The 16,320-nt window shown below is 37.5% G+C and overlaps 1 protein-coding gene across 4 annotated transcripts in view; it reads left to right on the forward strand.

Moving 5' to 3' along the window:
* LOC134530792 (ankyrin repeat domain-containing protein 29) overlaps window positions 1-16,320 on the forward strand; it is a 119,740-nt gene that overhangs the window by 61,998 nt on the left and 41,422 nt on the right. For 3 of the 4 annotated variants that reach the window (XM_063365998.1, XM_063365999.1, XM_063366002.1), the window contains 4 exons: window positions 8,288-8,386; window positions 11,054-11,152; window positions 13,074-13,172; window positions 14,112-14,309. In XM_063365998.1, the coding sequence (XP_063222068.1) occupies window positions 8,288-8,386; window positions 11,054-11,152; window positions 13,074-13,172; window positions 14,112-14,309 (495 nt within the window). Of the gene's footprint in view, window positions 1-2,751; window positions 2,871-8,287; window positions 8,387-11,053; window positions 11,153-13,073; window positions 13,173-14,111; window positions 14,310-16,320 lie in introns of those variants that run through there. The other variant, XM_063366001.1, reaches the window with a different exon arrangement.

Genomic DNA, 16,320 nt, shown 5'->3' on the forward strand with positions numbered 1-16,320 from the left:
TTACTGTCCATACATTTGTATAAAAACTGTGTATTCATAATCGAAACAAGTTTTCACATTATGCAAAAATATATTTACTTAAAGATTATGAACAAATTACGTAACTTCAAACATGACGACGAAAGGACAACTATCATACAACTTTTAACAATGAAACATACTTAAATTTATACCTGAAGGTTTGCAAATATTTTATTTCGTAAATAATTTCATGAGACATAGTAAAATCGTTTTTTTTAGAATAGGTGCTCATCTGGAAAAAAATATAAAACCCCGAAAAGTGTATTTTTAAATACATGTGCCCGAAAACACTTTTGGGTAATTCTAATGTCGATAACTTAAACTAACAAGCTATTTACAACAATCTACAGCATTTTAAATGTAGCTAACCTAACTGTATCTATCATTTGTTCAAAACAGAGAACTAGGTATTGGTAAACTACTTGAAATATCGCAATGCCCTTTAACAGTCATTAAACAGAACGAGAAGAACTCAAAAAGTACAATTTTCAGAATTTTATATCATTTTATTATAGCACTTACTCTAGAAAATTACTTTTTAATATTTACAACAACGCCTTTAAAAACATTATTACATATATAAAGAATAAACTTTAAAAGCATTAAGTGTTGCAGATATGTAACTTCTTTACTTCATACGCATTGAGATCTTTTTCCATAAAGGTTGTAGAGACATTTTTTTTTCACAGTTAGGGAAAACAGCAATATTCCTCTTATTTTAAACGGTTATTGTGCAAACTTACACCAAGAAGTATCAAAATTCCTCTTTAAGGGGTGGGAAAGGGTAATGTGAGTAGTTTTTAGGAATATTATGTAGCTGACATTTTATCAAGCTCGGAATAAAACTTTAAATTTGTATTAAAACACATAGTGTAAAATAACCAAACCAACGGACTGGGCTGTGTATATAAATTCATTATTATAACTCTTACACAATAACAAGTACAATATGATTTTCTTAGTTAAAATGTAATAATGAGACATATAAGAAAATGTAAAATTTATATAGAAATGGACGAGTTTTAATATCGAGTATTTACGATCATCAACCACGCGTAATACCAAATCAGTAAACACGTCTGACACTCATTGTAAAATATTGTGTTATTAACGCAGTGATACTAAAATTATAAAGTATTTTTAAAGTTGCTATTATTTCTTTGTGTGCCACTTAAAATTCATAAAATCTATTCCAGAACATTTTTGCTATCACAGAGATTTATTTGTCACACCGATAAACTTGATATGTCCCTCAATGTTCATGTAATATATATATATATATATATATATATATATATATATATATATATATATATGTTAATGCCGCCACACGCAGACGACTTAGTCGCCAACGGGCCTTAGGAGTTTTAACCAATTTTTAACTTCAAAAATGACTTCGAGCAGTTAGCAACTTCGTAATTGTTGCAACCAAACTTTGAACGTACTTTTCCACGACGTTACTTTTACACAACCAAGACAATGTTCAAGAAGAAGCAGTCGCCAGATTTGTATACTCAAACGGGTATTAGGAGTTGGACATCGTTTTCAAGAGCTTAAGAATATGCTATAGCCTTTACATCTGATGTGTGAGAAAAAGAAACTATTTGTTAAAGTTGGAATACCTACTTAACGTTTGTAATGTCCTAATACATATATATTGACTTGTTTTTTGTGCGAAGTAGTCCATTTCCTGACTAACGTGTCTTGTTTACATATAAATTTTTTCTGTCGCCTTGACATTTTTGTTCAGGATTACTGTAAACAGTTTGATTCAATTGTTTTTCACGTAAGTCTTAATTTCAACTTACGAAAAGTTTAAAGCTCAGAGGGTAACAAAAAGTGCATTACAAAAAGTATATATCAAATTTTAGCCTTCAAATTTCTTGCCGAAATCACAGATGGAAGACAGTTAAATTTGGAAACGTTGTAGCTTCTGACAATAAAAATAATCTCTTCACTCATTTTTAGGGGCAATCAGGCATTTTTCTCGAAAAAATCTGAACGCCCATTTGACTGCTATGTGATACGCCCGCGCTAGCTGTTTCTTCCTTACAATTGGCGGCCGTCTGCAGATACGCAATTGCGTTTTTTTTTTACCGGGTCATTCAGTGTGCGTTTCCTTCCACGCTGGATTATTTTGATTGGTGTGCTGACAGTTTAAATGTACTTGAAAGAAACTCGACCAATCACGAAACACAGGCTGTTTTAACTTTATTCTCGAAATATTTTCGCAAAAAACCTACTCTTTGACTTTTCTTCTATTTCGTCATTGTCTCCCTCTTAATATTTTTTCCCCCTTTCGAAAATTCTGAACTTAAGGTAGGATCAGGCCCCGCCATCTTTGATTTTTCCCTATTTTTGCTATAATTCTAATTTTAAACTACCTATTTAGCCCAATTTTTGGCATGTCATGGCTTAAATCATCTCTCCCAGACCTTCTGTACTTTGTTGAAACTGCATATTTACTAACAGGCTAACTAGTCTGTAAGCGCCGCAAGGAAATAACTTATTTCACGCGGGAAACAATATCTATGATGATAATCGCACCAGTTCACAAGTGCTGACTTGGACAAGGAGCCAAAGCTTTGTAATATGCCATGTCAAACCAAAACAGCTTTACTGCAAGCGGCATGAAGATATATTTGGGATTGCAAGATGGCGGCCGCTTGTAGCCCGCGGCGGGGTGGGCAGGGCCTCCTGGCCGGCGGACGGCCTTGTGACGACACAGCCGCCGGCATTAGCGACGCAGTTTAGCGCCGTTATCAGCGGCGCCCACGCGACCGCGCGGCGCACTGCGCGCAGTGCAGCGGGAGTCGGCGGCGATGTGCGAGGACCCTCTGCAGCTCGTGGTACGTCGGCGCTTCCTCCTTGGAGCGGTACTGGTGGTGCAAGTGGTGCATCGGCGGACCAGCTCAGTGTTTGTGACATTTGTGACTGGAGGGTCTTGGGTGGTAGGCATATAATACCTCTCAGTTACATGGGGAGTCTGAAATTCTGAAAAGTAATTAAACCTTAAGCTATTTAAAAAAAATTCTGACGAATCGAAAAAGTAATTTTTCTATATTTATAATTATTTTTAGTTATTTTGGTTAGTGAGGGGGGGGGGGGGGGTTACGAGGCCCATCTCTCCTCCCATAGGACCGCCACTGAAGCATTGGTAATTTAGTAATATTTCGTGTAATTTGTGAGATTTTTCGTACTAAATTTAATTTGTTCGCGTACAACGATTCTTCCGAATAATATTAATACTTTGTGTGAAACCATAGATGTAGTGCTAATGTAATATTCAGCTGTTTTTTTTGCGCGTTTCAAAAATCGCATGTTCATAATTAAAGCGATATTCAGCTCTCGCGTCGCGTTCTTCGCGTCTGTCGCGGTGTTGTGATTCCAGCACAAAGCTCCAAGCGCGGCAGCAGTTACGGAACAGTCGATGAGTAGGCATGCGCAAATTCATCCTAATGGCAATAGGATGTGTTTACGCATGGTTAGATGGTAATTCTTCCTCAAGTGGTTGTTATTCCGCGCTGACACTCACGTACTCAACGCAGCAGTTAGCGTGACGCACGTCGGGTTTGCAATTCTTCTCTTTCACTGGCTGAAAAAGTGAGAGCAGAGGCCATTTTCATAACGATATTTGTCATTTTCACAGTTTGTATGCAGTAAAACTGAAATGATAGTAAATTGGATTAAAAATTCAGCTTCAAAATGTTATTGTAGCTGACTTCCTCTCTGTGTGCATTCGAGGTGAATAACTAGCCGTACATGTTTATACGGACTGGACTGTGGATAGAATCGCAACGCATGCATAAGTTACAAATATCAGAAAAATATAGGGCCGTACTACAGAATTTGAAAGAAGGGTGAAGTGAAATGGGGAATGTGACCTTCAAGGGTTGTGGACTGAAGATTGTTGAGGTTTTGCGCACTAGGTTACTGTACGTACAACTCGCAGACTAATGATGTTCAAATTATTTTTCTTTTCTGCGCAATGTCCCATCAGTGTAACAGTCAATATTAGCGAATGTAAACTTTGACGCTTGGGTTTGTTTACGTTGGGTGTCTGAACAGATCCACGAATGTGTAGTAATTTGACACAGTACACATTTTATAAACTCAGGAATGTGTCAAATACATAACACCTGGTATTTTTTTTATACGCGACAGTGCTTGTAAGTTAGCCGTTTAACGTCGATATTATCTTTGAAAGATTTCTGCAATGGGAGTGCATGACTTGATGTAAGTTTTTGGACATACGCCATTGCTAAGAACTTTTTCTGTTAAAGAAAAACTAAAAAAATAAAAAAAATAAATAGATAAAATACCCAAAAAAGACAGAAAAACACAAAATTAAGCAAAAAATTGCTGTTGTCAACACGGATATAAACACCACAAAATATTCCGTAACAGGAATATGGCCAACAAACAAAGAAAAACAAAGAAAAATGTACTAAGAGAACGAAAAAAAACCCACAAATAATGTCGACACAAAAATATTGAACCCAAAAAAATTCAGCACAACGGTTGAAACTAAACAAAAACACGACAAAACGAAAATACGAAACAAACACAATAGTTTTCCAAAATAGAATAGAACGATAAAAAACCCCACAAATGATGACAGCACAAAAATATTGAACCCAAAATAATTCAGCACAACAGTTGAAACGAGACAAAAACACGACAAAACAAAAAGACGAAACGAACACAATAGTTTTACCAAAACAGAAACAAGCGACGTTTCGGGAACTGCTATCTGCTCCCGTCCTCAGGCAGGGACGCACATGGTACGGAAACACAGGTGCGACAGTTTATAAGAATTGGCATTTATTTTGTGTTGAAACTACGTCAAGAAGTAGTTACTGTACACAACCTCCTAGTTGTAAACGTCCAGAAATGTGTTTATAATTATAATTTTTACATTTCGTTAATTTAGTTTTTTTTCTTCCACTTTCAGTGTACGTACAACACTTCTGCAGTCTAAGTTTCTAAGTAAATGAGCGTAAAAAAAACCGTGTGTTGTAGGCTTAGTTTTGTTAGTAGTCGGCGAACTTAACCCGTTTTAATATTTCGTAACTGTTTGAATGGAATATTTTAAATGTTTTAATTATATTTTAATGATAAGAGTCTTAAGAAAATTTATTTATAACTATTATTAGTATACCCATTATTATTGTATAGGTTAAAATTATCACTGTAATTTTAATATCAAGTAATATCTATAAATAAGTTTAAAAGAAAAATAAAATTATTTATTTTTAAATTAATAATATTTGCAAGCAGTAGATTTATTAAAACATACTTTTTTTAATTACTACGAAAAAGTGACCGTCAGCGAGAATCGAAACCTGGACGTCTGGGTGGCAAGCCGCTGTGCTTTAAACTTAACTAGTATATAAACAGTGCGTAAATTTTCAAATATTTTATTATATGAATTAGCTGGCCAGTGCGCTTTATTATTTCAAGGGGAGAACACCCTAAAGGTATACTACTTATACACCGAGTTTCATCCCGAAGGGAATTTCCCAGCAATTCCTATTTGTTTCATATAATTTTCTGAACTGCCGTTGTTATTTTTACCGTATGGTGTTGTTATCAAAGTTGCTATTGATAGCAACACAGTCTATGTCGAGTCCACCGCAAATAAAAATATTTCTTGAGCCATGTTCCATAGTTATGATTTAATTAACTTGTGTTTTGAGTCTGAAAGTCGTGCTGCACAAGTATTAGGGGATTAAATTATTTTAAATATGAATAGTTTTCTATTTGCCAATTCTCGACATGGTCCTGAAACATTATGAATGCATCAGGGTCTTACCGTCTGTAGTTTTAAGTATTACAATTTTGACAGCAAATATAGTCAGAATAACAGAGTTTCTTGGTGACTTAAAACATATAATTATTAAATTGATGCTTTATTTAAAAACATATACCTATATTTTGTGTTACAGTTACTGTAACAAGTTCGGATGTATCTCGTTTGATCAAGGTAAAGGTAAAAGTTAGGACTTGAATATTAGTTCGAACCATTTGTATCGCTCCAATTCTATACCCGGGGTAAAGCGAACCGAGGACCCTCGCGTGACACCATAGGATCACAGGTTTTGAGTACTCGTTCAGGTTTTTTTACTTTTTTTATTTGATAATTTTATGAAGCCAGATAAATATCACAAAATAATTAGCAATAATAGAGGAGGTGAGATGAATGTAAAGAGATTTATAGATAATGTTATGTGTGTGTGTATGTATATGTATATATATATATATATATATATATATATATATATATGGATGTATGTGGACTTAAATTGATCACTTGTTGACAAAATCTTCAAACCGGCTTCATTTGCTTGGCAGTGAAATCAATTAGAATAATCGTTTTCACAATTGCGATTTCACACCTGGCATCCATCCTCTTGTGGATATGAAAATCTAAAGAAAAATTATGGGTCGTTACCACACGCCGAAATACCATAACGCCGAATGTCAAAGTTGACCACAACGCCGACAGCTAGAAAACTGCTGTGTACCACAACGCCGAAATAACAACTGAATGAATTTGTGTGTGTTTCTTAAATGTACCTTAACGCCAAAATACCACAATGAAACCTAACCTTACCTAACCTAGCGTAATATAACCTAACCTAACTTAACCTAGCCTATCCTAGCCTAGCCTAACCTAACCTAGTCTAACCTAACCTAGTCTAACCTAACCTATTCTAACCTAACCTAGTCTAACCTAACCTAGTCTAACCTAACCTAACCTTTGTGGCAGTCCTGCAATGACATTTTTCGGCGTTAGTGTATTTCGGCGTTGTGGTACACAGCAGTTTTCTAGCTGTCGGCGTTGTGGTCAATTTGGCATTTCGGCGTTGTGGTATTTCGGCGTTATGGTGCGTCCCCAAAAATTATCCTGAGGATTCGCGGGCACACCAAGTGGTGAATGTGGAAGGACGTCGTGATGCGCTGGTGGGGGTTTTCTCGGGTTGCTGCCGTTTCTTAAAGCCGCGGTGACAGCGCATGTCGCATCTCGCTGAGCGAGTAGACGCAGGAGCGCGTGGGAGGACTCTTGTTCGCATCCCGGTCGGCCCCTGTATCACCTCGCTGTACCGTCCTTTCACGTCTCGCTTCTGATAACCTCGCGTCGGCGAGACGCTGAATTCATTCAGTAAAAGAGCGAAATTGCTCTTTGTCCAGCCTGCTTCAGGTGGTAAAAAAAAAAAAACCTTTAATGTATTTTTTTATTTAGGTGATAGGTAGTCAACGGAGCATGTTCAATTTAGAATTTTTGAGAGAGGTTTCAGTCTAAATTTGTCTAATTCCTTTCACTTAGGTATGTATACATGCCATGTGCGGCACAAACCCAGTGGCGGTACTGTATAAATGTCCTATGCTATGTGTGATTTCCTCCTCCCCTTTTTTTTCACCAACCAAACCCTTCTAGAACTTAAAAAGAAAAACTGGAGCGATGACACATAATAATACACTCATCACACCTGACTTATGAAATCGGTTCAATTTTTTGTTAAAATTGGTTAGTGCTTCTACACTGTGTTACATTTATCTTAAGAGCCATATGAAATTAAAGTTTTTAATTTCATGTTTCAAGGCGTTAGAAATTCATTCTAGGATCCTTTTATTTTTAAAATTTCAAACTCACCCATTTAACCAGCCAAAAACTTTCCGTACACCCACCCTCCTCTGAATTCGAAGTTGGAACCGCAACTGTACAATCACATTATTAAAACACGTATAAAGAGACCTACTAAATATAAAAACCGAGAAAAAAAAGTGTTTTATGTATGTTTATCAGTGCAAAATGTGTTTATTGGAAGTCAGAAAGCCTAACGTGAATTGCATCCACATTTGAATTTCGTCACTATCACGTATCCGTCACGCAGATTTCGTCACTATCACGTATCCGTCACGCAGATTCGCAAGGTAGATGGTGCATCCATAAATGCTATTCTTGTTATCATTTACTATCATATTTTATTTCTGTAATAAGAGATTTCTATAGCATCCGAATTTGGAGGTAAAGTGATGGTCACCGTATGGACTACGGGCATGACATTCAATAACAATGGAAGAAACCGTAAGGTTTGTAACTCTGTACATGGTGTTAGTATTGAGTCATGTTGTTACTGTCAGTAACATATCTTGTTTTATTGATGAATGAAGAGTTTTTTTCAAATCGAGTCCAAATCAAAAACCATAAATATTAGTGAGATCCACAGTTGAGAGGTGTGTGCGCGGTGTGTGCTGACAGGATGGCACCACGCCGCTCATATTGGCCGCCGCTGGCGGTCATATGGACTGCGTCAGGGAGCTGCTGGAGCAGGGAGCCGACCCCGCCGCCAGGAGAGTGGTGAGTACGCGCTCACCATACCCGTGCGTAGCTGTACCTCTGCACAGAGTCCAACCACCCAACTGTACCTACTAGCTTACGTCGCAACTGTTTCGCCCAACGAAACAAACTCTCTGAAAATATAGTAATGGTTCATTATCTGAAGTCATTTTAATGGGTATATACTTAAAGTAGTTGTGCAGCAAGCCAATAATGTGTGACCGTGATACAGTTGCGTACTAAAGTTTTGTATTTATTTATAACTAGCTGTTCCCGCAACATTATTTGCTTGGATTGAATAATTGTCATGCGTCATTTGGTTGAAAATGTTGGCATTTATTTTTTATGTTTAGGCCTACACTAAAGTTAAAAGTTTCATTGAAACTTCCCTTTAAACAACATTTTTGGCAAGCGAAAACAATTTAGTGGAATCACTAAATCCAACTTACAAATATACCGTGATTTGTTTTTAGCTGCTGAATGGAAATCATAATTTTGTGTTTCATTCCTAAAAATTAAAAACCAAATTGGTTCTGGGGTTACTATCTAAAATTTGCTTGAATTTCAAGTTAATAACATCAGTAATTTTTGAGTGAAATCATTTCGTATAAAAAGACAAAAAAAAAATTAGATTTAGTTTAGGTACCTAATTTTTTAACAGAAAAAAATTAAATATGTAATAATTATAAAATCACAGACACACTTGTATTTTATTTATTTGTATTGATTAAATTGTCTGGAAGTGTAAATAGTATTTTGGTATAGTCATTTACAACTAGATAGGGCGTTGTCAAAACAGAACTATTTTTGACAGAATAGTTGAAATATTGTGTTGTTTTTTTTAAATGAAAGTTTGTACGTAAACCAAGAATTTCACAATGTAAAGTATAATTTTTTTAAAAATTCAAATTTTATTGTATTCAGATTACCACATTTTATTTATTAATGTTAATTCAAAGCTTGATATTTATTGTGAATCATTTTGAGCATGTGCTAAACTAATATGTAGGTTTGTTCCATTGCTTTCATGCTAGATAAGTATACTTGGGAATTGTAGCATCAGCATGATAATTTCGAGAACATTGATTTTTGCGCAGTGGGCACGGGCATACATGGTTCTTGTTAACAGATATGAGTAATTGGTCTGTCGGCCGTTCAAGTGTTGAAATGGGGATATTTAAAATTGAAACGACCGTAAGTGGTTAGTACATTTTCTCGTTATTGAAATGAAAATCGACATGTAGTTTCCCGTCTAATACCATGCAAGTCATTTTTTATGATAGAAAACACGTCGAAAATACTTGATTAAAACACAAAATGCAAGAGAGCTATGATAAAATTAAATTATTAGGCCCGTTTCACTATCCGTCTGCCGCTTCCACAGCGCATGGAAACGTAACAAATGGCAATGGTGTACATATTTCATTGTGCTGGTCAGTTCATTTAGGCTTGGATTGAGTTTTCATGATTTCTTATTAGGTATAAAATCTTAAAAATATATTGTCTCACGTAATGACGTGACCACCGGAATTCGATCATTCGCGTTTTTAAAACTAACTCGAATATAATTTATTACAGAAGAATATCAGAATTTTTCAAGACAAATTACCAAAACATTCGCCGAAATTTAAGTTCAATGTTGGATTAAAAACGTTGTTGTAAATAGTTTATTCTTCAAACGGAGAGCTGAGCATTGCGGGTCCGTGCCCGCGTGCGTGCGATTGTAGAAATTGAAATCCGTCTCCGTTTACGTGATGTGTCTCCGCTTCCATGTCATTGTAGAACGTGCCTTGTGCATGGGATAGTTGTAATAGCAATCAGGGGCGTATGGGGGGGGGGGGGGGGTTATGAAGCATGCCCCCCCCCCCTAATAAAGCGGGGGATCCGGGGTCCCCGAAAAAAATTTGGATTTTAAGGTGTAAAATAGTGCTATTTTAGCAGTTTTCGGTACTTAACTTTAAATATTGTAATGGTAAAAATATTATTAATTTTTAATAAAAAATTGTTTGAGGGATGAAGTAAGAAATTAATTAAAGATATTTTTATCAATCTAAGTGCCTTGTTTACGTCCACTCAAAATCATAAATCATGCTCGAAGCTCGACAATACAAAAAAAAAAAAGGAATAAAAAGGTTTGGGTTTCGGCAGAACTGATCTATTCCTGGAAACAATTAGCTTTAGCTTGAAGAGTTACATGACACCATGTCGTTGTCTCAATTATATAAACACACAGCGATCCTTACACTTTTGGAAGCCCAGTCAACACCTGCTTATAATTACCGCGCTGGTTAAATAGAGTAGGTGTAAGATCTTTGAAAGCTGAGGACCCGCCACGGCGTCACAACCTTATAGCTTCTGCTCGTGACAGGGGTAGGGGAAGGGCAGGAGAATCGGTAGGGCTCGCTTACTCTTCCCCTCCAGTGAAGTGGCCGGTGATGGCAGCAAGACACCCAGGCAGCTAACCTGCTTTCAGATAAGAAAAAAAAAATTGGTGCTAAAGGGGGAAGGGGTTAGAACCCCTAACCACCCCCCCCCCCTCCCCCCTGGCTACGCCTCTGATAGCAACGTGGTGCGCGAGACGGAGCCGAGCCAGTGCCTGTACGGCACGCAGCTACCAGATGTACCTGCTCCAGCTGGCGTATTACGCGCTTGTGCGCCCGGGAAGTGCACCGGCGCTGCGTGTTGCAGACGGGGACGTCGGCGCTCTTCTTCGCAGCGCAGGGAGGCTTCCTGGACGTCGTCCAAGTGCTGCTGGACCACGGGGCGCCCGTCGACTCCCCCAGCGTCGTAAGTGGCCGGCGGGATCGGCTCGATGCGTGTCGTCTTGCGAGCTGTCTTGCTGGGGCCAGTGGCGGACTCAGCCTTTGAGTGGGAAATCCTAAATAATTAATAAATTAAAAAAAAGCCACTTTAAAAGGCCATTTCAATGCATACGTGACGCCTCTAAAAGAATAAAAATTCATTAGCATTAAAAAAAGGTAGATTTTCAAATTTTTACAAAAAAAAAAATATTAAACTTAGTTCAAAGGTTAGTTTCAAACTGGAGCAGATTATTTTTGTTATTGCTTACTTTTTTTTTTTTTTTTTAGTTATAGAGGTTTTAGAAAAGAGTAAAAGGGGAGGAAGGGGATAGCTCCTCCTATATGACCACTTCTGGGCATGGCCAAGGAGGCTTATAAATATTCTTGGGTGCGGCATTTTTCTTTGATTGACATACCCGTTCAAAATATGTTGGATATGTAGTGCTTAGCGAGGGGTATGTAAATACGAGCACTAACGTCATTACAGTAATTTATGTTTTTCCGAACAGTCGATGTGTAACTGGGCCTTGCAGTGTTGGCATTATTTGCTTTTTAGAGCTCAGCTTACTGTTTGGCCCTGGTGGTCCATTCCGAGTAATGCATTTCCATCGAACTATGGAGCTCAGCTCGCAAGACATTTGGCGTGCACTATACACAGGTTTTCATAGAGTTGACTTGTGTGAAAGTAAATGAACCTTTCTCTTTAAGTAACGCCCCATGATTCCAAAGATATTGGAAGAATCCACATGGAGCATGTGCTAACCAAAGTGAGGCCCACAAACAAACCAGACCGTTGCCAGGCTTCGACAAGGCATTTCCTATATGGCAGTCATAAGATTAACTCAGTGCTTTCTTATAAACGAAAGGATGTTCTTTTCAATATGATAGCTGTAACCACTTCCCACTTGGCTTCACCCCAATCCTCCCCATTCTATAATCCAGCTGTATGTTACCCCTGTCATATTCCATGACTGGCCAAAATGTGTTTTGTAATAGACATTAAATTACCACCAGACAGAAGGCCAGCACTCTTTTATGAAGTTGTGTCAAAACTTCTATTAAGCTTTATTAACTCATTCAGACATGCATGATATGACACAGTCTCTTTCCAAAAAGAAACTACTTAATAAAAATTTAATTTAATTACATATTTAATTTCTTATACTTTTGTAATCACCACTGGGAAAGCAAGATGCTAGCCAGAATTGAAGTGTGGATATTGCCTTTCAAAGTTTTGTTTGTTCAAACATATATAATCTGTTTTTCTTCTGTAACAAACCATCTATCTGAGACTTTAGAAGCTTGAAAATAAAGCAACCTTTTAAACCACTAAATTTTTAATTTCTGTTGGGGATATTCTCTGAAATATCCTTTAGTTAATTGATAGCATGGAGTGTAACAAACATTTATTTTGTGCGTGTAATCATGTAGGTACATAAATTTTGACTCATTTCATTGTTATATTTTTTTAAATATATTTTTTTAAAATTTAGTTTAACTTATAACTCCAGCCTTTTTAAAAAGTTTTTAAGTTTTTTTTTGTTTTCTTGAAAGTTAACCTATTTTTATAACTGAGTTTCAAGTTCATCCATGAATGATTTTTTTTTTTTACAGATTTAAGCGAGGACTTAAAAGTTTCATTCCACACGTTAAATAGAATAACATTATTTGTTTTCCAAAGAATTAAGCAAGCCAACCATTTGCCAGTACGTTTGACTATTTTTCTGAGAAAAGTGCACTTGTTGGCAGGATATACTATTGACTATTAGTATTTACAGATATTTGTATTTAGGAGTATCTGGCATATTTCAAAATTTTTTGAGCTAAAAATATAATTATATGTTGAAATAATTTTCTTCTTATTCTTCTTATCTTCATATGATTGAAAACATGCCCTGGTTCCACAGGATGGGGGAACACCGCTGTTCGTGGCATGCCAGTCTGGGCACATAGACGTTGTGAAGGAGCTGGTACGGAGAGGAGCTCAAGTCAACGCACACATGAAGGTCTGTACTCTCAGCACAGACTGTGATTACTAACTAATGTTGGGGAATGTGTTTCAAAAGTAGAAGGAATACAGATGAGGTACTAAAATCTTGTGAGATAAGAGTACAGATATTAGAAGGGATAGGAAAAAAACACAAATAAAAAAACAATTATATTCATTCTGATTATTGATTACATGAAGGCCTTAATCAGGAAAAGACTATGTAGCACTCCTGACTGTACATCGGACTGTTGGTTGCTAGTGAATTTGACTTAATGTAATCGTTTGCACCCAGCTCATCACCTGCTACCCACGAAGCGTTTGATTATTCATGCACAGAGATCACACGTCTTCTCAGCTGGTAGAGTGCTGGCTGGATGTGTAAGAAATTCAAATATGCTTGTTACTGTTTGCACCTGCATTTCCAGACACGTGTTCCTTAACAAAAATTGTTTTGTTTTGGTATTCCCTGTCATCCATTTAATTTATGCTCAGAAATTTCTGATCATCACGTATAGTTCATTTGAAGAACCATAAATAATTTCACTCATTGCCTTTTTATTGATAATTGAATGAATATTTTTACAGGGATATACTTAAGATCCACCTGTAAGTAACATAAAAATAAGTATGAAAAAAATAAGTTTCATCTTAACATCCTGCAGTTATGTATGCCATGCTAATTTGAACACTTAATTTCTGGTGGTCTTTTGTTTTAATCAAAACGGCATGATTATATGTTTTTGTTTGTAATAAGTGTAAGCTGTAAGCCAAGGATATGTTCAGTTCAATCTTGTGATGTTTGAATGTTGCCGAGAATTTGATTCCAAGGGTTGGATCGGCTGAAGGGGGATTGTATGTGTGTGATGTAAGGAGGAGAATAAATTGAAGTTTGAAAGCCAGTTTGGTCGGGGAGCGCGAGTCGTCGACATCTCACGGAGCGAGGGTGTGGTCGCAGGACCGAGCCACGCCACTGTTCATCGCAGCGCAGAACGGCCACCTGAAGGTGCTGCTGTTCCTGCTGGCGCAGGGCGCGCGGCCGGACACGCGTCGCACGGATGGGGCCACGCCCCTGTGGATCGCCGCGCAGATGGCGCACGACCACATAGTGCGGCAGCTGCTGAAGGCAGGGGCCAGCGTCGACGCCACCCGCCATGTGAGTGTCCACATTGCCCGCTGGGCAGGGCCGTCGACAGAGGGGGGCAGAGGGGGCATAATCATTGAGGCCCAGGTACCATGGGGGCTCGGTAGAGTTTCAAGATTTTTTTTTAATGAATGAGTTTACCTTGGTGTTAGGATGAAAATTATAAGTCTAATGTTAATATAATTCATTGCAAACCTTACAATTATGTGATACACACAGATCATGTTTACAGTTATGGCCTGTCTATTTGTGATCTTTAGATTTTTTTTACTAGGTTTTGAAAATTTGTACATTAAATATTATTTGTCCCGGGTCCTTGGTTTCTCTTGACGGTCCTACTGCGAGCAGGTGTGGGAATGTTGGGAATTTACAGTTGGTACATCTATAATTCAACATTTTATGAGCCCTGCTTGAAAACTGCTTTCAATAATCCTCAGCGAGATAGCAAATACTTCATTCCCATGAGCCTAATAACTTGTATGTAAAAATCAAACATGTAAACCTATCAGAATTCTACTATCGTAAATATGTTACTTTTACGCCAAATCTTAGTTAATTCATAAACTGAAAGAATAACATTTCAGTGGCCAGTTGTTTTTAACTTACTTTCAATGAGATGGGGCAGGGAATTATTTTTTTCTTTAATTTTATTGCAACTTGACAGGGACTAACCCATTCTATGTTTGCTAGAAATTATATTATTTTTTGGGTTCTAACATTTTTCAAAGGTTGATTTAAGAAGTTTTCAAATAAGCTTGAGTGGACCATAGAGTAGCGTGCAAGCGTTCATTTACCTGAAAATTTTTTAAAAGGCCGTAGTGTGGTATTGCTTTAGACCACTCGCCTTCCAAAGTGGCAGTCCTGATTCAACTCTTTTGGGTTCTTATCTATGGGAAGTGTGTTAAATTTGGTGGTGGGTTTTCTCAGGGTACTTCTTCTGTTTAAAGTTATTGTCCATGCAAGTGAAGCCAGTTACTTTATACTTTTTATTTTTTATTTTTTTATTGTGTCTTGACATTGACAGAATGATCAGTGGTAACTAATCAAAATAACAAAATTCAGGGAGACTTTGAGAAGAAATTGGCCTTGGCATATAACAGGGGTGATGGGATGACTGATGGGTTTGGGTGACATCAGAAAGGGCGCCAGCTATCATTGGAAAGGCAAGGAATCGCCTGCTGCAAACACGAGGTACTGTATGTCCTCAGAGTCGTGGCATCACCTTTGGCAGTAGCATAGGCAGCAGGGTTGTTGCCAGACAAGGATACCTGGGAATAGGAAGGAAAAGACAAGTACACGAAATGAATGGTCGGCAACTAGCATACGGGTGATAAGCTCGCAGACGTACGCACATAGCTGTCTTGGTCGAGAGTTGCTAACACACTTCTGCTACACCCTAGATCACTTTTGTGGGTGGTTAATGGTACAGTTGACCATCAACCTTGCAGACCCTCGACTGTTTGTTGATCCATTGTCATGCCATGTCTAGGCTTGTTACCTCGACACACCATGCCCCATGCCTCACTGGCACTGGGTGTTTCGTATGCACATAAGAGCCTCAATGTATCGGAGGCGACACAGAGAATGGGCATCTCTGTATTACCATCAAGTGCAACAAAACAAAACTATTGTAGCAGAGCTCAGCTACACTAGGTTTTGTAGGTTAACATTTGTATTTATTTGTTTTGAGACTTTGATGGTTCTTCGATCAGTTATTTTACATGCTAATCATGTTACTGAAATGTACTGAACTCTTTTAACTATTGAAAATAGTTCAAACCTAGCATTTTGGTTATTTTTATGTAAATATTTGTTTGCAGGCTACATTGGTAAGACAATATGTATTCCTGTAGTATATAAGCTTCTTTTAGGACCAAAGATCCTAATTAGTGGTCTTGTAACTCTTGGTGTTAAGGAAGTGACTAAAGTAATTGTGTTGGTGAACAGGAGAGGTGAGAGAAAACCTTTGGAGGGCATTGCAGTTTGATCATTTTTTTTGTGTTTACAAATCTGTGCATCTATA

Source organism: Bacillus rossius, chromosome 3 (genome assembly GCF_032445375.1).
Source record: "Bacillus rossius redtenbacheri isolate Brsri chromosome 3, Brsri_v3, whole genome shotgun sequence".
Lineage (NCBI taxonomy): Eukaryota > Metazoa > Arthropoda > Insecta > Phasmatodea > Bacillidae > Bacillus > Bacillus rossius.